The sequence below is a fragment of the Typopeltis vanoorti genome, chromosome 19 (assembly GCF_054136105.1).
Source record: "Typopeltis vanoorti isolate ZY-2024b chromosome 19, IOZ_Tvanoo_1.0, whole genome shotgun sequence".
Classification (NCBI taxonomy): Eukaryota; Metazoa; Arthropoda; class Arachnida; order Uropygi; family Thelyphonidae; genus Typopeltis; species Typopeltis vanoorti.
In genome coordinates, this window is record NC_143567.1 from 90,901,460 (window position 1) to 90,926,834 (window position 25,375).

Below are 25,375 nucleotides of genomic sequence, written 5' to 3' on the forward strand. Positions count from 1 at the left end.
TTTTTCCTTTTTTTTTTGCGTGTAGCTATAATTAACGCACGTCATTTGATAACATAACGAATAATGTGCGTAGCTCCGTTGTATAAAACGTAATTAATAAAGATAACTCCAGCTTCTCATCCCAAAATGTTTGTAAGACAAATTAAAAAAAAAAAGAAGCAATATTTTTGTTTAATTTAAATTTTGTCTTAGAGAAAGAAAGAAAGAGGGAGAGAGAGAAAAAAAAAATTATAATACAGTAAAACTGTTCTTCAAATGTAGGGCGCCGGCGTGGGGGGGGGGGGGGTGGAAGGATCTTTGTAAAAGGGCAAGAAGTAATGCCCAGACAACACTTGAGACACATTATTTTCAGCGTTTTTCTGCATTTATACACGAATATCATTTAAATTAAACATAAGTTAAATTCTGATTTTGAAAAATTTAACTACTTACACCAAAATAGATAATATTTAAAGTAATAAAACGAATAAAATATTCGTTTTATTTAGTATTAGCTTTCACCACCGCCACCTACACCTAATTTTGAAAACAAATGCCATTTCCAACCTCTCTGGGAAGCGCGTAAGTTTAGAATATCGCAATATTTTTAAATGATGTAACTAACAAACAAACATAATCACAGTTATAAATATTATTCGAAATACTCTCTGGCTTTCCAAACTTCATAAGGATCGATAGTGCACGTGATCTTAAATATCCAGAAATAATAACGAAGATTGATAGTCGTAATTTATGTTACGGCAAATGAATAATTCCTCAGGCAACTGAAAAAAAAATATTTACACACATTTTGTCAAATAAAAATGTACTTAAAAATATTGCCTGGTTGCTTAATTTAATTATCTTCATATTTCGTTTATATGTTTATGTAAATTTTCGCTTTGCTATTAGCAAAATGCAATTGAAATGAATAATTTCAAAACATTCGATGACCGTACGCTGATTATTTTAATATAGTGTCAACAATTTACAGTAGACATAGATTACCTCAAAGTTATTAAATCTAGAAAAAAAGTCCATTTACGATCCACCCCCTCTCTCTCTCTCTCTCCCTCCCCTGTTTAAAGCTGATTTTTGCTATACAATAATAAGAAATAGGGTTAAACCAACCAACTTTTTTCTCCGTGGTCTTTTAGAATGATAAACCAGTTAGCTTTTAAGAAAGATGTCTCATCTTGAAACATCTTTTTGTTTTCGTAGATATTTCGATTTCTGAACATTTGAAACTAAACCTTTTTAAAGTGTAATTATAATTTTGTTAAATGTAACTCCTGCCCACTAAAAGTTGTCAAGTTATACTACATTAATGGCATGGGTGGGCTAAGGTATTTTTTTTATTTATTAAAATTCCTTTATTTATAATTATTATGTTTATTTTTGACATAATTCGTAAACGCTGCTTTAGACATGTTCGAGCAACTTCATGCCTCCGATAATTTGAGTGGTGCTGGTCTGTCCCCGACTTATGAAATCCATCTCCCACCTAAAGACATTCCACAAACATTCATACCCAAGACGGTATCCGAACCCTGGTGGTTAGAGAACGGGTTTGCTATCCCCTCGACCAACCAGATCAACGAATGATTACAGTACATTACTACAATTAATCGCAATAAATTAATTGCTCACAGTGCTAATTAAGAGTTATATTTATTTCTAAAAAAAAACTACAGAAGTGAACATAGGCATGGATAATACAACGTGAAATTACTGTTATTCCTAAAAGGCCATGACTTTTTCCACCCCAGACTCTAAAACAATTTCTGGTCCGTCATAACGATACCTGTAAAATATAAAATAAAACATTTGATGGAAAGGAAAGTCTAAAATTATCATTACGTACATTATTTTATCGATTGCTTTTTACTAAGATAAAAATTGTGCACAAAGAATCACTCAATCTCTGCATGTTAAAGATATTTGGACGTAAAATGGACAAAGACATCAAAACATTTGTTTAGAGGTCAAGTCATGTGTCCGCGCGGTTAGCCTAGTGGCTTTGCGCTTCGCAACCATATGTCGGGAGGGGGGAGGAGTGTCCTAGGTTCGATTCCCGTCGACGACGTGAGGAGCTTAAGGATTTTCCTCAGCCATAATCAAGTTAACCGGTCTTGGGCGTGGACAGCAGGGTTTTTCTCCCTAGTTTATCTGGGGTTTTTCCTCCCGCAAACCTTCCCCCTGAACACACATGGATTACAGTCATGAATACGTCCCAGCCATATGCCGGTCTTGAGCCAGGATAAACTTGTGGAGTTGGGGAAAACAATGGTGAACTACTCTGTAAAAATCTCACCAGAAATACTTTGTGGCAAAGCCTACAAAGTCAACTACGGTCGGAAACGACTGAAAAAGAAAAATCAGTCAGTCGTGTGTGATTTGTTAGTGACATAAAATATGTAGGTTGGCGCATGTTTTAAATTAAGCTTGTGTATATTTTAAATGAAATACATTTTGACATAATGTATATATTTGAATTCTAGCTGTTGTCCATTCAGATCCCCCCCCCCCCCCGAAACGTAATCCATAGAAATAAAAGGAGTGCAGGGATTTAAATAAATATTATATTTCGACTGTTGAACGGATTATGGGCTTGTATCAAACGTCATTCTACATTATTCAAACGTTGATTTATTAGCATAGGCAAACCAAAATAAGTTCTGTCCTGATGTGAATCATGAGGACTGTAATAACATTCGTGTAAGAGAGAAATGAAAGACAAATAACTCATTTTCTAAGTCTTTTTTAAGTTCAACTTGGTGACAATATTTTCCAATTTCTCGGTCTATTGGAATTCTTCTATTTTCCTTTTCTTTTATTGGACAAGGAGAAAGCGTGGATGTTCGTTTCATTAATTTACGAATTTAAAATATAACCCAACAGCAGCGTACGAGGAGATAATCTATTTTTCCTTTTCCAATAATTAATTATGCCGAAATCTTATTAACAGTAAATAATGAATCGATTTTCCACTTTACTGATTGACGTTTTCAATACTTTAGCATCGGGTACAAAAACTAATTAACGACTCACCTCACTGTTCCGGTGTCCTCATCCGTGAACACAATCGAGTCGAACTTCCACGTGTCTGTTCCTGTGGTGAACCATCCGTTAAACTTGACATACAATACTCGCACCTCTTTCACGATAAAAGAGTCGGGTTTTACGACAGTGCGATCGGAGAGCAGTTGTCCCGGATTCACTTCTTCGTATGACGAACTAAAAAGAAATGAACTTGTATAGTATGCTTTGATGTCAAGAAAAAAAAAAAAAGTTGCCAAGTATCAATCTCTGCTTAGAATAAATGCTGATTAAGCCCTTGACGACGGAAAAAAAATTAGCATAACATGATTCACAAATACCACGAAATGCCATCAATATGCAACTCATAAAAGGTATAAATTTATATCATACAAAGTTTAAATTTTAATTACCATACTTATGTGGTGGCCATTGGCTAGAAATAAGTATGAGGCAGTACTTATCTACTGTTTTGTACTATTAAACCAGTGCACAGTAAAACAATTTGCAGTGGTATTACAAAACTGTTTATTGAATTACTATAAATGATACAAAAACATGCTTTAAACCTTTTTTTCCATAGAATTGACACTTGTAAATTCATTAATGATATCATCAAATAATAATTTACTACGAAAAAGGGTGAAACAGTGACATGCGTTACATAAAAGTGAACGGGCATGCGTAAATCGTCGCTTAAACTATCGGTACGCACCAACAGGTTGCGCCCTAATGAAAGGGTAAGCTAGTTCTTGATATTAAGTGCTACGTTTTGTATTGCTATGGCGGAAAGAGAAAATATGCAAATTTGTACTAAAAATAAATAAAGCAAAAAAGGCACGCCAGAGAAACGATCGTAACGCTGTCGTTGTGTGTCGAATTATATTATGAGACCTCCCAATTTTACCCGACCCTTAAAATTTGTGAATTTTAAGGGCCAAAAAATAATGAATTAAAAACAATGAAACTAAAAAAAAAATATCAAGTACAGAAATGATAATATTTAAAAGTTGAGGCCGCTGAAATCCTGAAGCTCTCTACTGGGCTTAGTCAGTCTAAATAAATAATCGGGAAGTTTCACTGGATAATATCCGAAGAATACCCCTCCAATTTCCGGCGTTTGAACATCTTGGATCAACGTTTGTGATAAAGACCTCTTATATTACTGGCCAGTTATTGTCCGGATTCTGGGACAAGATTACGCAGTGCATCAGGTTGACTGAACGCCACGTCTCTTCCTGTAGATAATTTTCATAAGTCTCTCATCGCGATGCTATCGAACCGACTAGTAGTACTGTTTTAGCAGAATGAATGTCTTTATAGTAAATCCAGCAAGTAAATTAACTTGAACCTGTATGAATATTGGTGAGAATCTTTGTGCTTATCAGTTAATTTTTTTGACCTGAGTTGTAATGAGGACAGCATGCAAGCGCACAGCATATACAAGCATAGCTTTGGGGGTAAGATCTGCTGTTTTCTCGCTACCAAGACATACTATTTAGTTATATTTCGAAATACGTATCTTCTTTTAACTCGTTATACAAATCAGAAACCAGTTATATCGTGCTGTCATTTCCCTCTTAATTTTTTAGTGTTCTCTTCTAGTCCAGTGTTAAAAAAACCAGAGCTAATTTCGTTCCTTCTTGTGTATAAATATAATATTGTGCGTCCCTATTTCTTGCTATCTGGAGCATGAGAGGAAACCTTGAATGAGGAGGACTACGCTGTAGTATTAGCGATATTTGCGGGTGCGTGAAGTCGTTTTCTTGCCAGAATTCCGCTGTGTCTTTCGTAAGGGCATCCATTGCAATCTCTTGCCGACGTTTTACCTTCGCTAGTTTTGCTTTTAGAAAACTTTCATTAAACATATAAGATTGCAAATTAAACTTGCATTCTGCCGCTAAGAATTCTCTCTCTCTCTCTTTCATTGAATTAATCACTCTCCAAAGGTGACAGATGCAGCTGTAAGTTAATACAGTGCCGTAATATGCGGTGTGCACTTGGTATCTAAAAACCATCTACCTCGGAGGTATGAGCTAGAAAAAATGATCAACACAGAGAATAAATCTGAAAAAAAAAAAAAAAAAAACCATTCAGTTCTTCATTCTTAAAGTCCTGAACGTAGGCTATCAAAACACACCTTGGTTCAAATTTAATGTTAAAGTCACCAGTAACTGCAAGAAATGCACACCTCTGTGGAAAGTTTGGATTCTCCTTCTTTCAATGCATGCGTTTTATTAACACGTATGCATTGAAAGACCAAAGAACAGGGGCGGTTCGTGCATAGGCACTAAGGAACTGCAGAACCCCCCCCCCCAATTTTTCTCGATATATAAATATATTTATTAATTTATTTATATTTGCTTGTAATATTTAATTTTATCATCGACAATCCTATACAATTCTCTTATTTTGTATAAAAAAATAATAAAAATCCCTCTTGTAGCACTTAGGAGGGCGAACGACGCTAGCAGCACTGTGTTTACCACAGTGTCATATCGCTACGCGCGCAAGCATATGTACATCATAGTGAGATGCGAGCTATTAGAGTAATGCGGCACTGTCCGTCGCGCAGTTCCACTGTTGTTCATATGCAGTTTGCGCCAGTAGTAGAGTGTTCGTGGTGCTTATCGTGTTTACGGAGTAAACACGATATATCCCATGATCAACAAAGAAAAACTTGAAACTGAACTTCGAGTATTCTACAGTAGACCCGACATGCATGATTATTGTAAATTAATTGACTTGTTAAAAATTATCACAGAAAATAATTTAGATTGTGTTCTTAGTGAAATTACTGTATTGATAAAAATTCTCTTGACAATTGCTATAACTACATCAGAGCCTGAACGCTGGTTTCAAGATTAAAGAGAATAAAAACATTTCTGAGGAGTACTATGAATCAGGATAGGTTAAATGCATTTGCGATGATTTCAATGGAGAAAAAAATTCTTCATCAGTCACACAAACATCGAGGAAAAAGTTATTGACCTTTTCGCTAGAAACAAAACAAGAAGAATGGATTTTATTTTTAAGTAATTTTGAATTATACTAAACTGTATAATTTCATCGATAATAAACATTTTTTTCATGTTTAAATATATATATTTTTTTTAATTTTTACCATAATTTTAATATGTTATCCAAACACGTATCACTGTACTTACAGTGTGTATGTATATTTCGAAAGTTGCAGCACCCGCACGATTTCAAGCCACGAGCCCCCAATGCTAAAGAAATAACCTTGCGTATAAGATACATAATCCAAATCGAAAGAAATAAATATTTGCATTACTTAAGAAGAAACAGTGTGTCGGATTATCGACCATCACTTTATTTATACAGGAATACGAAGTCCATAATACGAAAGAAAGGTGCTGCCCATCTGCCCACGTTCCAGCGCACACCATTGATATACGCGTAAAGAGAGGCGGAAGAAAGGAAATCCAATATCCAAAAGCCTCGCAAGGCGATGTCAGCTTGCGACTATACAGTCAAGAAAGAAGAAGGGGGAAAAAAAAATCTGATTCATGCTTACAACATTCCGATGGGGACCATCGGAAGGAAACTGCGTTAGTTCTTATGTCACACTTCCGGTAACTAGTACATACCACTCCGGACTATGCCGTCGTGATAATTCGGCACTGGCAAAGCGTGTTACACAAAGTCAGTTCGCTTAACTCTGGCAGAAGAAAGCTGAATAAACTTCCGTATGTCCTGTTACTTCTAGAAGACTGGTAACATTAGAATTCGCCTGAATGCTACATTATTAACAGATACGCAACTTTCTCCATTCACTACTCATAGGTAATTAGAACAACACGTTCTGGTCCAGAACGTGTTGTTCTAATTACCTATTAGAACAACACGTTCTAATAGGTAATTACCTGTTGTTCTAATTACCTATTCCGGTCGACTCCATGACCCTCCGCAGCAATAAAGTGCCCACCTAAACTTTATAAGTCCGATTTTGCTTCGGTGTTCTATTCGATATAAAAGATTTTTTTATATTTTTTTTCTTAAAGAGTACATGACAGCCACGTTTCCCCTTGAAATGAAACAAGAAGAGTTTACGAATTCAGCAAACTTTCTAAATAGTTTTTCAAGTTAGTAGTTCTTGATGTGATTTGTTCATTAATGCATATGCGTGTTTCCAAACCATTGACAGGTTTGTATTGTTTCTTTGTGAAGTATTTAAGCAAGAAACAGTTTACTTACTGAATTAATGGTAGATGTTCGATCTGTTCATTGCCGCCAACGATGTTAACAGAAACTTTTCCATAAGTTTTCGTCTGGTTCTCTGCACTTCTTATCTGAATGGTGGCTGCTGCTCCTGTATTTTAAGAAATAATTTTGCCATCAATTGAAAATAAAACAAATATTGTTTCTACGCATCTGATCAAAGTAACAAATGCTGTATGACAAAAACGGAGATTGAATACTAAAATAAATTCTGAATAATAAAGAATCTTAATAATATTTCAGTTTTTTTTCCGCCACTCATTTCTCAATCGATTTTTTTTTATGTGAAATTTTGCATGAAAAACTATTAGTCAATGGCATATTAGCACTGGTCCGTGGATGGGATGAAGTTTATATAATCCTGAAACATTACTCTAAAGACCAAACATGGAACTTCTTTGGTGGCTTCACATCAAGCGATGAAATTCCCCTATCAATATCCACAGTAGGATTAGAACCCACAGAGTTTTGTTGGAGAGTACAACACTCTAACCACTAGGCCAACCAGACCGTCTATCTAATGGAAATTTTGATATTATGAACTATTTCATAAATAATTAATTATGAAAGTTTTCTTTGCAGATTTTAATGACCTGTAAAGAAATCATTTACTCTTATGAAAAAATAAAAACCAGCTAATGCCTTTTGTTCCCGTATAGGGAGTAGGCGAGGCTGTTTTTTAGCCTAACTTTAGGCTAAAAAACGGCCTCGCCTACTCCCTATATGGGAACAAAAATCATTAGCTGATTTTTATTTTTCAGTATCCAAAAGTTAAATAAGCCTAAAAAACTTTAGGCTTATCTAACTTTTGGAGACTGAGTGGGCAGTTCAATCTCCACTGGTAGCCAATCAGGGTTAGCTGGCATCTGGTGGTCCCTAACACAATATATTTTTAATGTCTGAAAATGGTGTGGGTTCGACGGCCGATTTTCTTGAGTTTACGGTACGAAAAACCCTAGTTTCCAGGAGGAAAAACCCACTAGTCTGTGCCAGAGATCGACTAACTCTGGAACCGGTCGAGAAAAGGCTTAGAAAAAGTTCCTCTAGTCGGCGACTAGATTCGAACGTCTTTCGTCTTGCGGTCAAGCGCTGTAGAGTGCAAACGCCACTTCTACTGCGCTACACAGGCTCTTATTTACTCTTATGTAAAATTCCAAATCATTTATTCTAATTTAAATTCTGATAAGATAAAATAGTAACCAGAAAGATAATATTCAAACTGCAAGTAGACCTGGCCATGAAAATGTTGAGTGTCTGTTGTGATTTGGAGTATAAATTTCTCAATGTAACAACTATTGAATGCCATAATAATAAATGAAATAATTTAAAAATCATAAAAATCCTGTGTAGCTTTGTATTCCTAGAATGAGCGTAGATATTTGAAACCATCTTACGTTCCTAATACTAATCGGTATTACTGTGTAAATAGTGTGAGTTCGCCGTGGTTGGCCGAATGGTTAGCATATCCACTCTCCAGCCAAGAGGCTGCGGGTGCGAATCCCGCCTTGACATGGATGTTTTGTGATTGTCTTCCACATTCATACAAGTGAATAAACACTCTCCCAAGATTCGTCAAAATAATTTAATAAAATATTTTCTAAACGAAGCAGTTTGATAAAGTTCCATGCTTATGCTTGGTCTCTAAAGCAGCTTCCGGATTGCGTAAACAAATCAATAAATAAAAATATAAGAAAAAATGTATGAAAATTAATAAAAAATCAATAAAGTAAAAATGAAAAATTACACTTACCACAGTAAGGTTCTTCGCTTCGAGTGACTAAATACAACTTTCCTCGGCCCTTCGCCTGGTCGCTGAAATAGCCCATCCTTCCGCAGTTATCTTCGCAATTGCATAATCCTTTATGAAAATCATCGAAGCCATTAGGACATCTGTAGGCTCGGAATTCACAGTTGTTTTTGATAGTCTCCGTGTACAAGTAGGGAGCTCGCATGTGTTTGCATGTCACGAACACTACGTATAAAAGCGTGTTTAGTAAAAAATGACTCTGAAATATAAAGATCAATTCAAGTGAAAAAATGCAAATGTGATTTTTAAAGAACAGCCGGCCGAAGAAAACAGTTAATGAATATCACGTGACAACTGCGTTGTTTTATTTACCGGAGTTACTGAATTGTTAATGTACCCATGATAGACGCTGCAAGTAGACATTCTAGTGAACTTGCTCCGAACACTCGCTTTTTGGCATTCTAAAAGTAGCCAGCTTAAATGCTAAATGAATACAAATAGTCCGCGCGGTTAGACTACTGGTTGTGCTCTTCGCAACCATATGCCTGTGGAAGGAGTGTTCTAGGTTCGATTCCCGTCGAAGACGTGAGGAGCTTAAGGATCTTCCTTAGTCATAGCCAAGTTAGCCGGTCTTGGGCGTGGACAGCAGGGTCCCCCCCCCCCAGTTTATCTGGGGGTTTTCATCCCGCAAGCAGGCAAACCAGCCCCGTGAACACACAGGGATTACAGTCATGAATATCGCCCTTAGGGAATGCAGCAGAGGAGTGGCGAACTGGCTGCATTAATACGCCAGTAACCCCTCATTAGGAGGATACTCAACCCGTCCTAGGACGAATAAGAAGGATAGATAGAATACAAATACTCAAGCTGAAGTGGTTATACTGATTAGAACGAGGACCTAATATTTTGTAGCTGTACAAGAATACAATAACCCTATCATTCATGAAACTAGCTTTGCGCAAAAAGTCATAACAGAAGATCGCATTTTCGTTCCTCAGGTAAGTATTGTATGTTGTTCTTGGCTTATTGTGATATTACACACACACACACACACACACACACACACAGAGAGAGAGAGAGAGAGAGAGAGAGAGAGAGAAATCACCTTACTGCTGCTGCACAGTTTTTCTATCCTGGAAATGTTTACAACATACACGTAACTTTATGGTCGCGTTGGTCATATAGGACAGAGATGGTACTGAAGAGTTTGTTTTCTTTCTGGCTGAGAAACATGATTACAGTCTTAAGTATTTTAAGATGGGAAAATGAAAAATTATTATCGTAGTAATGAGAAAATAAAAGGTTTTAATTCGTCCTCAAAATCATTCCTATCTTTCAGTGACTCATGTTTCATGGTATAGGATTTTAAGCACTCAGTAAGTAGTTTTACTGAGTACTTAAAATCCTGTACCACAAAAAATAAGTCACTGAAAAACAGGAATGATTTTTAATTACGAAAAAAGTGAAACATTGGGGGGGGGGGATTATAACAAAATTTTATTTTATTTTATTTATTTTTAAGTAAATAAAATAAAAATAACACCACAAAAATCTTCTCTTACGCACTACTTAACAACTGGATTTAAAGAGGAAACTGGTTAAATTGGTTAGTTGATTGATCAAAATCAGGTTATGGATATGAAGCCAGTATGCTATTATCTATTAACGTTACACGCAAAATTAGTTTGTCTATTTTACAAGAGGGCTTTCCGCCTTTGTGTAATAACGGCTACTTCATCTTTTGCTGAAAAGCTTATGAAGGTCTCATACATCCTAGACGAGATTTGAACATGGAACCACCAGCTGGAGGGCAAAGTTGCCTACTCGGCTGGCTGGTTTTCATTCTTTTATCATTGAAATCAATGATAAAGGAAAGAAATCTTATGGTTCTCTAGCGGCAGAAACAAAACATTTGGTAAAGATGCTAATCAAAGAAAATGAAGGTTAGTGGTAACTGTTCGTAGCAAAAGCTCCTCATTTGAATGTCAATATAATAAAGAACTGAACGAACCAGTGAAATAAAATTCACTGAGGTTAATGTACCAATTTGTAGAGTATAGTGAGTAGACTTAAACCCAAACAAGTATTTGCATCGGCGTTGTCGCCAATAGTCTGAATCAAGGACAGCGGAATTCCAATGAAGCCGTCATTAAATTTAAGAACCTCCCCAATTCTTTAACTATCTAAGTTGTATGAAGCTGGGAAATAAAATTGAAAATGAGAATGTCATCAATGAGAAGCAGCTTAAGGATATTTTTTTTCCAGAAAACGCTAAAATTCCAGTTCTAAATAATTCTAGGAGAAATAATGAATGCACAAACAATAAAATATATAAACTAAAAAAAAAAAAAAACGAAAAGAAACTGCTGCTTACCGCATCCTGGTTGAGTGACTCCACCGTTAGGATAAAAATCAACGTGGCCTAAGTCCTCCTTCATTCCAAGGTCTCCTAACAAAACGCTGTTTCCTGAACTAGTATGCATGACATCTAAGAAGTCTGCATCTTTTTTGCTAACGTGAACTTTCTCCCCCTTGTTTTCGAAAAACAGAGATGCAGGATCAAGGGCTGTTAAACAAAATGTCTGAATTATTAAAGTATTAATACTGTAATTTTTTGGCCATTAAATTAAAACAGTCCTACTGTGAATGGATAATATTTATAATTACATTCATAAAGACTGCTTATTTTAGATTGTAGAAAGAGCCGACAACATATCATTCACATATGTTATTGTAGATGAAAAAAAAAAATAAGACGAAGAAGAAGTACAGCAAATGAACTATATACATGTACTAATAATCGCACTTTGACTAAACCAGTACGCGTACCACGAAATTCACACATTGCCTGTGTGGATTGGTTTGTGTATATTCACTAAACTTATCTTCTCCCTCGCATTAATTCTCTCACATCATTTGTTATTTTTATTTTATTTTTCCCATGCGTATTTTTTACACAAAAAACAAAAATAACGACATAGTTATCGTTTCTAAATAAGATACTTATTTGTATGCTTTCAATTCATCTATTCTCAGACTCTGCTTCTATAAATCGTTTCTATTGCCCGTTCCACATATTAGATTGGCGTACAGTTCGTATTTTTGTTCTGATATTTCTTCTCTATTTTTATTATGCCTTCTAGAATAGCTTGGTTCATCTAATGTATCAAATTCTTGCCATCTACTTTATATATGCCTTAACTAATTTATAAATTCATTTAAAACTCCCCTCCTTTTCTTATGAAATAAATTCATCAGATTACAACTAATCGACTGATTTTCATAAATATGATGATACTCTACACTTAATGAATCTTCTGCGAATGATTTCGATTTTCTTAACACCCATTAAAAACCTTGGTGAGAAAGCAGGGGAGTCATGATCCACTATTATTATACTAGTTGTGTTAGAGTTGCATGTGTATATACATAGGACACTCACACACACTTCAAAATTATTAAATCTAATTTTTTGAAGCACAATACTGTGTACTATATATTTTGTGCTTTCTTTTACCTCCTTCAGAATGCATTTCTAGTTATTTTCAGTCATCGCTTCAGCAAATTATCACTGAGAATGTGATGATATTATGAAGATATTTTTGTGATCTTAAATTAAGGTTTCAATCTTGTGTATACTTCTATCTGCAAAGCAAATTATGCTCATAACTCGTTAAACTCAAAAAATTCGACAAGAATTTGTTGAGTCTTATTCGTTGAATAAGACTTTGTTGAGTCCCCGAATTAGGGATTTTAGGCAGTTAATGCAGTCGGCTTTCCATTCCTCTGCTGCATCCCCCCTAGAGGCAAGTATATATGCCCGGGTAATAATAATAATAATAATAATAATAATAATAATAATAATAATAATAATAATAATAATAAATAATAATAATAAAAAAGGACCTCCTAACTCATCATTTCATTGAAAATTCCCGAGAAAGATTCTTGTGCCATAGACAGGATTCAAACTTAGGTCTCTCCAACCAAAGGGCTCATCTACAGAGTTGCTGAGACTCCGTTAAATAAACGCACTGTAATCTGTTTAAAAGAATTTGATAAACACGTATGTACTTTTGTTTGTTTTCAATTTGTGGATAATCTAGCTTTTTTCAATAATAGAACAAAGTATACTCCTCTAACCATGTGCATTATTCAAAGAAGAAAAATGTAAATACTATAAAATGAAAATTAATAAAATTTATAAATCAAACTGAAATAAAAAAATATTATTACTGTCCTTTCTCCGTGGCATCTAAAGACACACATCGTATGAAAAATCCTAAATCTTATCCCTTTTCATTATAGCTTTATACAATACGAGAGGACGGTCACTCTCTTTCGTAATGCTAGTGAAAGTTCTTCATATCAGTTAATTAAACTTTTCCCGCCATTGCCATGTCGCAATCAGTGTCTATTCTGTTTCTATTCAATAAACTCCGTATTTGATTTTTTTTCAATCTTCCACATGATTGACATTCTATTTTATATTTGGAGATAGTTTAACTTTTCGTCTCTCTGGACCTTCTCAGAGTATCTCCATAATAGAATAAATCCGTACAACATGGTCGGGAGATGTCGCATGATCAAAATATAATTTATTATTATTATTATTACATCAACTCTCCTGGAGTCAAATACTCATCGAGGGAGTGAGAGCGAAGTTTATACCATTAACAACTAAAGATATATAAGAAATATACACTATATTACATTATAGTGTGAAATAAATATACATACTGTATATTACAAAAGTCCACAGACTCACGAAAAATCTCTCCTGCCTGTAACATATCGATCATACCGAAGCTTAAACTCATTCACACTCTTAGCATTCACCAATGCATTCCACTCACCCACACTCTCCACGTAAAAAAAAATACTTCTCACCCTCTTACTCACCACTTCCTTGTACAATTTCCAGAGATGGCCTCTTGTTCTCGCCCCTTCCTTATTTTCTACAATCTGAAAAATCTCTCTCCTATCCATCCGGTAAATACTTCTCAAGTGCTTAAACGTCTCAATCATATCCACGTTCCACGTTTCGCTTTCCATCAGCCAAACACTGCAGATTACATGACTTCGGTCTATCCTTATAGGTAACATTCTACAGTCCTGAAATCATTTTTGTCAACCATCTTTTCTCCTTTCCAAAGTATCTTCATCCCCCTCTAAATCCCAGTGACCAGATTTGAGCACAATAGTCTTGATGTGGCCTGATCATGGCCTTATACTGAGGAATCACTATCATTTTATCTCTGATGATTAATGTCTTAATATTGCAGCAATCCTCTGAGTTGTCTTAATCACCTTTACAATATGCCCTTTAAATTTCAATCCAAATTTCGATCCAACATAACCCCAAGATCCCGTGCTTCCTCAACTTCCTCGAGGATACTTCCGCATATAAAGTATGCAGTACCCCATCTGCAGATCCTAAAATTTAAAACCTTATATTTAGCAACATTAAACTGGTATTCTAGTTTATACAGATCCTCCCGAAAAGCCACTGCATCAGCACTTCTCTCAATTACCTTCCCCAGCTTCACGTCATCCGCAAAACAACTAAATATCTCCTTGAATTTCACTGACAATATCATTGATATAAAGGTTGAAAAGTAGTGGTTCCAGCACAGAGTCTTGTGGAACTCCACTGATAACTTTCCTTTTCCCCGATATTTCCCCTCCATACACAGCCCTTTGATATCTATCAGACAACCAATTGGCAATTCATTCCACCAACTTAATATCCAACCCCATACGTCGCAGCTTAAATATCAGTTTATTATGTGGTACCGTAACAAATGCCTTTGCAAAATCTAAAAAAAAAAAAAAATATAGTGTATGCATTTTCCTCATCAACGACTCGTATTCCTTTATCATAAAAGTTAGCGAGATTACTGAAACAAGAACACCCCTTAAATTTAATTAATGAATATTGAAATCAATGCTTGATTTCTGCTTCATCGGCTTGAATATATGATGAATAAATTCATTAAATTTTGTCTGAAGTTCTTTTTTAGTATTATTAATAAAACATTCGCGTAATCAAGCATTTTTAAATTCAGACAGAAGCTGATATAATGTTATTTATTTACTAGACAAAAAGGGAAATATACTAAATGAATTCTAGATTGGCTATTTCTTTGCTCGTATGCTCAAAGCAAAAGTAAAACAATGTTTCGTGTTTAGGCCTAATGGAAGAACTATTCATTTTATTCTCCAATTCTGACGTGTGGTTATTTTCCCCCGACATAACTCAAAAGTTAATTTTCAAGATAAACAGCAATCTTTTCAAAGATATTTATTCTGTTTACTATTTATAATCAGAAAAAATATTTGAAATATGACATTCGTGGCATTAAATGCTGACTGGCGCTGCTCATACTGTTTATTCTAACGTCAACAAGTAGCAAACGACAGCGTTGCTTAGCAATAAATATTAATTACTTGTGTAATAAATCGTGTGTGAAAAAACATTTACTTACCACTAATACGGCCCAATTTTAATCCATATAAATCCCGCAGTCTCTTTCCTGCAAAACCCGCTATATGAGATCCAAGACTAAATCCAATAACGTGAACTTGACTTGTATTTACATTCCTTTTCTCATTCATAGATTTAATTAATTCTGCCATCTGTCGTCCAACAACTTCAGTATCTACTGCCGCTTGCATGTAATTTATTGTAAAAGCTCCTTTTGCCCATCCAGTTATTATGACGTTCATATCCTCCTATAAAGAGAGTCATCAGTAAGGAGAAAATAAAATCAAATAAAATGAATTTAAGCTGTAGAATAGTTGCTATTTGAATTCTGTTTTCTAGATTATGAAATATGATCATAACCAGGTTTGGGAAGTGATTCTTTATTGTTGTTGTTGTATTCAATTAACAAAGTTGAAAGAATAACACAAAACATGAAATAGAATAATGAAATCTTGGATTGACAAATGAGTCCAATTCGGGCCTTATCCAAAGGCCTAGAAATCCGCTATAGATATCGTCATAAAAGTGCCGTTTTTTGAAGTTGAGATGGTGTTATAGGAGAGCTCAACTTTTCCAGATGTTTCGTAAATGTTCTTGGTATTGCTCCTAGAGCTCCTATGACAACTGGAACTGTTGTTGCTTTCTTGCTCCAAAGTCACTGAATTTTAATCTCCAGATCCCTATACTTGGTCAGTTTTTCATGCACTTTTTATTCTACTCGACTACCCGCCTCCCTGGTGTCGCTACATCAATAGACCATACATTTTGTTGTTCAACTACAGTGATGTCTGAATTTTAGTCTCATAATATCTTGGCATCAGAAGGTTGGAAAAATAATACCTCTATAGTCAATATTTGAAAAATATTGAAGGAAAAGTTGAAAGTCGCTTAACTTGGCAATGGCTTCAGCAAGCATAAGATCTTTTGTCTCTTTCTTGATGTTTCCCTGCTGAAGCCAATGCGAAGTTAAGCGACTGTCAACTTTTCCTTTAATATATTTTAAATATTGACTATAGAGTACTGGCAGCTTGTACATAAGCACTGCGACACTGCAGCAACCTCAAGGAAGAAACGAAAAAATTCAATTTAACTTGTGTTTATAAATAATAACAATGCTTACAACATTATATAAATGCAATACAACATGTTACAGGTTACAGCTTAAGTTTTGACATTGATTGAATAGTTAATCATTGGAATTGTTCGATTAACGCTTTAGATTACGAAGCAAATGCACTGCGATCTAATGCAGTGTCAGAATTATCACGTGCAGTCAGTTCCGGCTAGATTCGCCGATATTCGTTGGCACTTGTTACTGCATGTAACAAGTGAATCCAAAACTGCTCTTTGAGCAGTGTATCCTATGCTTGCGCGCGTTATTTCTGTGAGATACGAAACTTTTATGATTGGTGTATGTTCGTGGTGACGGTGAAATATTTTTAATAAAGCAATATTTTAATTTAATATGTAAATTTATTTATTAATAAATTGGTTACTGATTAGGAAAAAAGGAATTATTATTTCTTATTTTGTATACGCAGCATCCCCCCCCCCCCCACTTAAAATCTTTACCGGCCGCCACTACCATAGAGGCATTATTTTTCCATCCATCTTTTTGACATATCTGTCTCCTTGTACTGTTCTTTGAAACTATTACATTCGCTACTTTTTCCTTCTAAGCTTCAATTAACATCTTCCTGTGCTTTCCTTGATGTAATCATTCAACGTTCGCTTTTCTTCGGTTTGCTTGACTTGCAAAAGAATACATTCTCTACTTTTCCTAGCTATGAATAACCGATCCGCATCACTGAGTAGGTAGGTACAAGGCACGATTCAGGGTCATTAATTTTCGTCTTTTACGATCAAGTGCATCCAGATCGGCTTGTTTCCAGCCAATTATCCCTGCTGTATATCTGATTACAGGGATGGTCCATGTATTGATTACTGTTATAGTGTTGCTTCCATTCAGCTCGGACTTTAGAACTTTTCTAATGTTTTCAGATATTCAGACCCTGTTTTCTTTTTTGATTTCTGAACTTAAAATTTCGTCTGCCTCAAGAATTTCTAGATATTTATAGGATTTGTGCTGCGGCAAATTTTTAATTTTCCTTCTATCTGTAATTGTGATTTCTTTGTTGCCTTGTTATTTTGGAGAGCGTTGCTCATTTTTCAAGTCTAAATTTCATATAAGTGTCTTCACTGAAGATTTGAACTGTATTGTGCAGTGACTCAATTTATCTGGATGAATTTCCGTATAGCTTAAAATCATCCATATACGAAAGTGGTTTGAAATGTACTCGGCCTAACAATGAAAAAAAGAATTTATAATTTCAATTTTTTTTTTATTTTTCAACATAATCTCACTTAAGACTAATACATTTATTCCAGCGATGCCCTAGCGCTGTCCCTCAGCATTATCCCATCCCTGTAGTGCATCTCAGTAAGATCTGAAAACTACCTCTCTGCTGCAATCACCTCTTGATTCGAAGCAAAACGTTGACCACCAAGGAAAAATTTTAGTTTAGGGAAGAGACAAAAGTCAGAGGGAGCCAAATCTGGGGAATATGGTGGATGTACCAACAAGTCATAGTGCAGATCCCTTAATTTTCCCATTGCAAAAAGTGCGCAGGTGCATTGTCCTGATGAAAGATGATTTTTTTTCTTCTACAAACCGAGTCTTTTCTCACGCATTTTTTCTTCTAGGTTAAACGATCGGAATAATATTCCACGGTTATTGTTTTACCCTTTTCAAGATAATTAATAAGTAAAATGCCTTTAGCAGCATCCCAGAACACTGACCATGACCTTTCCTGCTGATGGAACCGACTTTGTCTCTTTTGGCACTGAACAACCGGCTTCTGTCCACTGTTTTGACTGCTGTTTGGATTCTGGTGAATCCGAGTCTCATCCATAGTAATAAATCGACGCGTGCGTGCCTGCGCGCACGTACGTGCGTGTGCGTGCGCGCGCGCGAATTTCTCAATCATAGATTTCGTATTATCCCAACACAGTAAACAAACCAATAAATAATAACCAACTGGTGTCGCGAATTTCTCAATCATAGATTTCATATTATCCCAACACAGTAAACAAACCAATAAATAATAACCAACTGGTGTCGCGAATTTCTCAATCATAGATTTCATATTATCCCAACACAGTAAACAAACCAATAAATAATAACCAACTGGTGTCGCTGAGAAATTATTTCTAATCTAAGATTTTAAAAAAATATAAAAAAATAAATTTAAAAAAGTATGTATTATATGTCACCAAATGCATTTAATGTATGTATTATATGTAAATAAATGTATGTAATATCAGTATCATATGTAATCAAATGTATGTAATGTATGTAGTAACTGTAACAAATGTATGTAATGTAATAAAAAAAATGTAAATAACGAGTTTACACTGTATGTTTGTGAGAATTAGGAAATATAATACTTTGATTGCATATGTGTAAATACTGTTGTATAATCACACCTTTTCAAACTTTGAAAAAAAAAAATAGTAAACTACAATATGTAATATTATATAACTTATGTAACTCTGAACAATATACCGGTAATTGTATATTATTACTGTGATTGTTATTTAAAAAAAATAGCAAAAAAAAAAAAACTATGTTATCATCATTACTATTGAAATCTCATTATATGTAGCACAAAGTGCTGAACCTTGTAAAATAATAAACAGGATTGTACATTAAATTGAATTGATCATTGTACGTATGTAAATATATGAAAGTGAGTGAGAGAACAATAAATATTATTATTATTATTGCCTGTGTAGCTCAGTGGAAGTGGGGTTTGTGTACACGTCACTAGATCACCCAACAAAGAGTGTCCTAAGTTCAATTCTAGTGGCCGACTAGAGGCACTTTTACTAAGCCTTTTTTCGACCGGTTGCCGACTTAGTTCAATTTCTGGCACTGACAAACGGATTCTTTCTCGTTCCGTAAACTCAAGAAAATCGACTGTGGAAACCACACTATTTTCAGACATTAAAACATAGTGTTAGGATTGTGGACCAAAAGATGGCGGCGCTCGTCAGCCGCCTCTCTTCACCAGTGCCATGTATGATTAGTGATGGTATTTGGTATCGGGCTAGCTATCTTTGATTGGCTACCGGTGGAGAAGACTGAACTGTCCTGCAGTCTCCAAAACTTAGATAGGGCTTAAACGGCCTCGCCGAAACTGAGTTAACATCGAGGATGTTAACTTAGTTTCTTTCGATTGACTGACCTGATGCAAAGTTATTTTATGAAAAATTTTCACAAAACTTGCAAAGAAAAAAAAAAGTGAGTTAAATCACCAAAAATATTAATACGATTCCAAATAACACTATTAGGTATTATAGGTATTATTTATTAGCTAAGTTTTTGTAGCGCAATTGGAAGAACGATGGTAATTACGCCCATTGATTGGAAAATGCCGAAGTAAATTTTTTCAATCAATTTTTTCAATTACAGACAAAATATACTGTTGGTGATGGGCGGTAGATGGCGTTGATAGTAGTTGTGTTTAGTAGAAGAATTAAGTAGTAGGGATGAGGGCTAGATGTATGTAAAGAAGTGGAGCAGAGGGAAATGAACAATTAGTAATAATGACAAGTACGCATACCTGTACATAAACAAGTTTGCAATGTACCTATTGTCTTAAGTTGTTTTTTCCTCAACATATGAACCAAATGCGAATAGGTTCTTATAAAAATGTTTGTGACTCTTGATATAGGTATATCATTCATATTCGCAATTTTTAGGACTAAACCATATCTAAAGGGCAATAAGAAGTGGGGAGATTTGAATTCCAATTCTTTAAAGAATTTTGTATACTTCTTCACTTTGACGATTACTGAATTAGTTAACGCAGATGTGTTCTGCAAACTGCATGCTTTTTTTTTTGTTTGTTTGTTTATTCTGGGAGTGGTGAAAAGTGAAACAGATTTTCAGAAGGGATAAACCATTCATTCACATACGTGACCGGCTAACACACATTCAAATGAAAAAATCTTATAATGGATCCCCGCTTCCGAAAGCGTTGATGACCTCCACATTGAACTATGGATAACCATTTCGCTACTTCGCTAATCGTTAACTCCAAATAAAGCGAATTTAAGTAAAATAATAATCAAATTCAACAAAAAAGAGCATGTACATACGAGTTCCAAAAGCGCATCCTTCATCTTCAGAAACATGTTAGCATTCTCGCTTTGAACGAAGCCATGACAGATTATCTTCACGGGCGCATCAGGATTCAGTGGTGCGTTGCTTATGGAACTGTCCTCATAGTGTACTTTAAATGGAACAGTTCGATTTTTGCGCGTGTATAAGTGAAATACAGTTCCTATGTCCTTCGGAGAATTCGGCAATAAATTTAGATGTTCAAAAGTTCCCAATGTAGAAAAACAACCAATGAAGTCGTAACATACAGTATCGTTGGTAGCTGCAAATTGGAACGCAGTGGTCTTGACTAGACCATAATATTTTTTTAGCATTTGGAGTTCGTTTTCTTCTTCTTCTTTGCCTGACATGTATTCCATGAACGTCACCAGAACTGAAATAAAAAAAAAATGAAGAGAAAAGGTTAGTAATTTATAACATTAAATCATTGAGAAAGGTTGACACCCATATTTATATTTAGAAGTATCACAATTGCGTGGAAAGAATTCAACGGACACCCATGGGCAAGGTGCATTGTACCATGTAACGAATCACGTGTTTGTAGCCGGTATAACCTGGAGGAATATGCTGCTTCAAAGTCAGTGCAACTATGTTCGGGAGAAATGTCTGCGAGGAAGGAACTGACACAGTTTGAAAGAGGCGTTTGATAGGATGTCTATCTGTTCTGCAAATTGTTGACAAATTGGGTCATACTAGGTCAATAATCAGTGACACCATACTCAGATGGAAGTGCAGGGAGTCAACCAAGTGCTACCCGCAGTGGCTGATCATCACACTCATCAAACATGACTGTAGGCTACAAAGGATAATAAGAAAAATGGCCATTCGTCGCTGACACGTTGAATTCGAGTTCCGGGCATCTAATGGAACATGATCTGCTCAGAACCAAGACTCACAACGTGAGTTTCCATGACACGACCATAATATGCAATCTCCGCATTACCGAACCAACATGCAGCGGCGGCGTCTTAATTGGTACAAAGAGCGTGTACTGTGGAAAGTGGAAGCTTGGAAAGCTGTGTTATTGAGCGAAGAATCACGCTGTACTCTCTTCCGAGCAGATGGACGGATGTGACTGATGCCCGATGAACGTCTCTAACCAGAGTGCGTAACCCCCAACTATGACATTCGGAGTATGCGGTGTGATGGTATGGTCCTTTTTATCCTGGTTTTGCATCGGACCTCTGTTTGTGGTACCAAGAACATTGATTTCAGAGAGATCAATGCAATGTTTTCTACTTTGTGGCGTTTCTAAGGAAAACTGACCATTGTCTCTCTTAGCAAAACAGCGCACTGTGTCATAAGGCTGCTGCTGTAACTGCGTTGTTTTTGGACATGAACGTTACCACATTTGACTGGCCTTCACAGAGCCCTCATTTTAACCCAATTGAACATCTGTGGGATGAACTGAAACGTCGGGTGAGGTAAAGAGATGTCCGTTCCACAACAACCCAGGACTTCATTACATGCCTACAGTAAGAATGGTCCAAAATTCCCATCGGTCGGTATCGTATGCTTCTAGAAAGTATGCCGTGTAGGATTTCTCCAGTTATTGCAGTAAAAGGGGGAATCCTACATCATATTTAGGTGGGCCCAATGGCTGTTTGTTCCTCTCATTATTGTGTCCGTTGATTTCTTTCAAAGCTATGTAGTTGATGTGTTTAATGAACTATTCATAAAGGTATTTCATTCTTGAGAATGAAGTACTTGAATGTGAATGCAGTACTTGAATGCAGTGGGAAGGGAGGAGGCACTGTTAATAAGTGAGCAGCAGGTATATGAAGAATTGAAAAACTTTGATATTAATAAAGCTGTAGAACTTGATGATATTTCACCGGGTGTTTTGAAGGAATATTCCAGAGAGTTAAAAGCAGTTTTTAGATATCTTTTTAACATGAGTTTTGCACTGGGTCAAGTTTCAAAGCAGAGGAAAGAGGGAAGGATTGTTCAGATTGATAAGGGAAGATGATAAGGCTAAGACTTTGAATCAGTCTGTGTGTCTGGAGTTATGGTTAAACTGTTAGAGTTAGTTAAAGGAAGTTCGTGTTTTAGTAATCAGTTTACTTACTATAATAAGGTTACAGATGCATTGGATAATGGCGATGCATACGAAGTGGTATATTTAGATTTTGCAAAGGCCTTGGATAAATGGCTACATGACAAGCTGGTAATTAAATTGGAATGGCTTGGGCTCGATACTAGATTAGTAAACTGGATTGGGGATTGGTTGTCTGCTAGATATCAGCGAGTTATCTGTGGAGGAGCGATATCCTAGAAGGAGAAAAGTAACTAGTGGTGTACCCCAAGGATTTGCTTTGGATCCGTTGCTATTTAATTTATATGTAAATGATATTGGGAGAGGTCCGAATGGTGATATGCAGTTGTTTGCAAATGGTGCAAAGTTGGGGAGAACTATCAGAGTGGTATATTTAAAACAGATGCCTCGGATTTGCAAAATGATTTGAATGCATTGGCTGAATGGAAGGTTATCAGTTTACTGTTGTGAAGATTAGGTTTTTGAAATTTGGGAAACAAAGATGGAATTTAGAGTACACAATTGGTAGAAATGTTTTCAAGGAGGTAGAGAAGATACCTCATCTTCTCTACCTTCTATATTGTATCAGTATCAATTTGTTCACCCATTGAAAGTTTTGTGACTATATTTTTTTTTCTCTCTCAATGAATCCGCGTTAAATCAAGTACATCATAGTACTCTTTACATTTAGCAAATCACGACAAAAATAAATTTTGACTTTCATGAATAATCTGCATTTCATCTCCATAACAAAAATATGACATTGATGAACACAACTGGGTACACCAATGTCATATATTACAAAAGAAATAATTTCTTTTTAGTTAAAAGAGTTTATTGAGCTTAGAGTTTCATTAGGCTCGCATTAAAATCATGAAGTAATTAACAAGCTTCTAATATTATGCCCTTTGGTTGTAAAGACCTACATTGAAATTCCGTCTAGGACTTGAGAAATCTTTATAAGAGATTACGAGATGAGTTAGCCAGTCTCATATGGTGGCGGTAGAGTTTTTCTCCCTGGTTAACATCTCACAAATTGGCAAATTGGCCATAATTCACTTGCTTCATAGTCTGTTGCTTCGGTAGTAATTCAAAACAATAACCAAGTAACATTTAATATTATGCACAATCCCGCTTCCCAAACCTGAATGAAAAAAAAAAATAGGCATAATTTTATATTGTTGCATTTCCTAAAACTCAGAGCATTCCCATTATTTATCCAAATAATGGGAATTTTTTTTCAAGTATACCTTGCAACAGATATATTCTTTTTATATTTTTAGAATCTATGTACAGACTAAGATTACTTTAGAACAGTAGGGTTACTCATTATATTAGGAACTTGTTAATTATTTAAACCTTCTTTTAGAATTAGAATTATATTATAAGAAATGTTTTATTTCTCACGGAAATTTGATTCATAGAAAATATGTATTAAAAATGAAATTTAGAACTAACAACGAGACATGCTCTACCTTATGGAGTAAATATTAAACTTACCCAAAATACTCAATACCGTTTTAACAGGAATCATTTTTTTGATGATTATATGAAACCACTGTACGAGATTAAGGTGAAAGACACAAACGAAAGACAAATAAAGTGATCTTTTAGGAAGTAAAGATATCAGCAGTCTATCTAAAAGAATCGTTAAGCACACCAGGTAGTTCTCACCTTATCTACATCAGGATGTACGCATCAGCTTCTTATTACCACGAAAGCAACCTAAATAAATGTTAAATTATTGTACCAATAAGTCATTTATTATCACACTCTAAAACATTAGACGTTTAAAAATAAAGATCTGCAAGCTAACTTTATCATTCAACGGGTTATTTCTAAGAATGTAATATGTTTCTAGATCTGAATTTGTTAAGAAAGCAACATACTTGTACAGTGCGGAGCTTAACATATTTTATCAGAATAATTTCACAGACTAAATATATGTCCTTGAAACTGATAGATACAAACTTAGCAGTTCAATACGAAGCGTTGTTTAGGTGTTGATTTAATAAACGTTTTTAAAATGAAAAAGATGCTCACAGTCCTCTCATTTGTTACCTCCAGCTTATCATTTGTTAGAATGTCAGAGTGAGTAACAAGGAATTTAAGTATATGTTTTTATTTGTTGTTGTTGTTTACTTAATTAGCAAATTTAGTTTATTTGCCAATATACACTATTTACTAATAATTGTCCGGACACTTCTGTTATTTGAAGTTATAGAACATTCCAGTTTGTTAATAACATAAAAACGGGTGTACAGATAGTATGAAGCTGGTGAACGCTTGTTACCACAATAAAGTTTGGTAGTAGAGGAGTAATGGTGTGGGGGTGCATTCAGCTGGTTTGGAGTAGGACAACTGGTCGTTGTCCTTAGTTCCATGAAGGCAGCTCAGTGCCCTGATATTCTGGATAATCAGGTGCTGCCTACGCTGAGGAGTTTTTATGGAACGGACCCGAGTTACAATCAAGAGGACAAACCCCATGACACAAAGCTGTAGCTGTTAAATGATATCAATAAATGGGTGTTAAACGACTGCCCTAGACTGCGCAGAGTTCTGACCTCAACCACATCGAACACCTGTGGCAGGAATTGAAGCGGTAATTAAGATCCAGAGTAGCATGTCCTCGATCTGTCGCTGATCTCACTACTGCGTTGA

The 25,375-nt window shown here is 35.4% G+C and overlaps 1 protein-coding gene across 1 annotated transcript; it reads right to left on the minus strand.

Moving 5' to 3' along the window:
* Positions 1–1,631: 1,631 nt before the first annotated feature.
* LOC150096336 (pancreatic lipase-related protein 2-like) lies at positions 1,632–24,296 on the minus strand. Its single transcript, XM_090409406.1, has 8 exons — positions 24,215–24,296; positions 20,658–21,052; positions 15,496–15,742; positions 11,382–11,573; positions 9,011–9,232; positions 7,237–7,351; positions 3,031–3,216; positions 1,632–1,783 (listed from the first exon to the last, which is right to left on the minus strand). Exons 1-8 carry the CDS (start codon positions 24,246–24,248, stop codon positions 1,720–1,722), a joined length of 1,455 nt encoding a protein of 484 aa, XP_090265532.1. The 5' UTR covers positions 24,249–24,296; the 3' UTR covers positions 1,632–1,719.
* Positions 24,297–25,375: the final 1,079 nt, after the last annotated feature.

Excerpts from the sequence above, each read along its gene's own strand:
- LOC150096336 (XM_090409406.1), bottom strand. The coding sequence starts at position 24,248 with ATGATTCCTGTTAAAACGGTATTGAGTATTTTGG. Across the intron at positions 21,053-24,214 it reads AACGGTATTGAGTATTTTGG|TTCTGGTGACGTTCATGGAA; the intron begins GTAAGTTTAATA and ends TTTTTATTTCAG. Across the intron at positions 7,352-9,010 it reads AAGCGAAGAACCTTACTGTG|GAGCAGCAGCCACCATTCAG; the intron begins GTAAGTGTAATT and ends CTTAAAATACAG.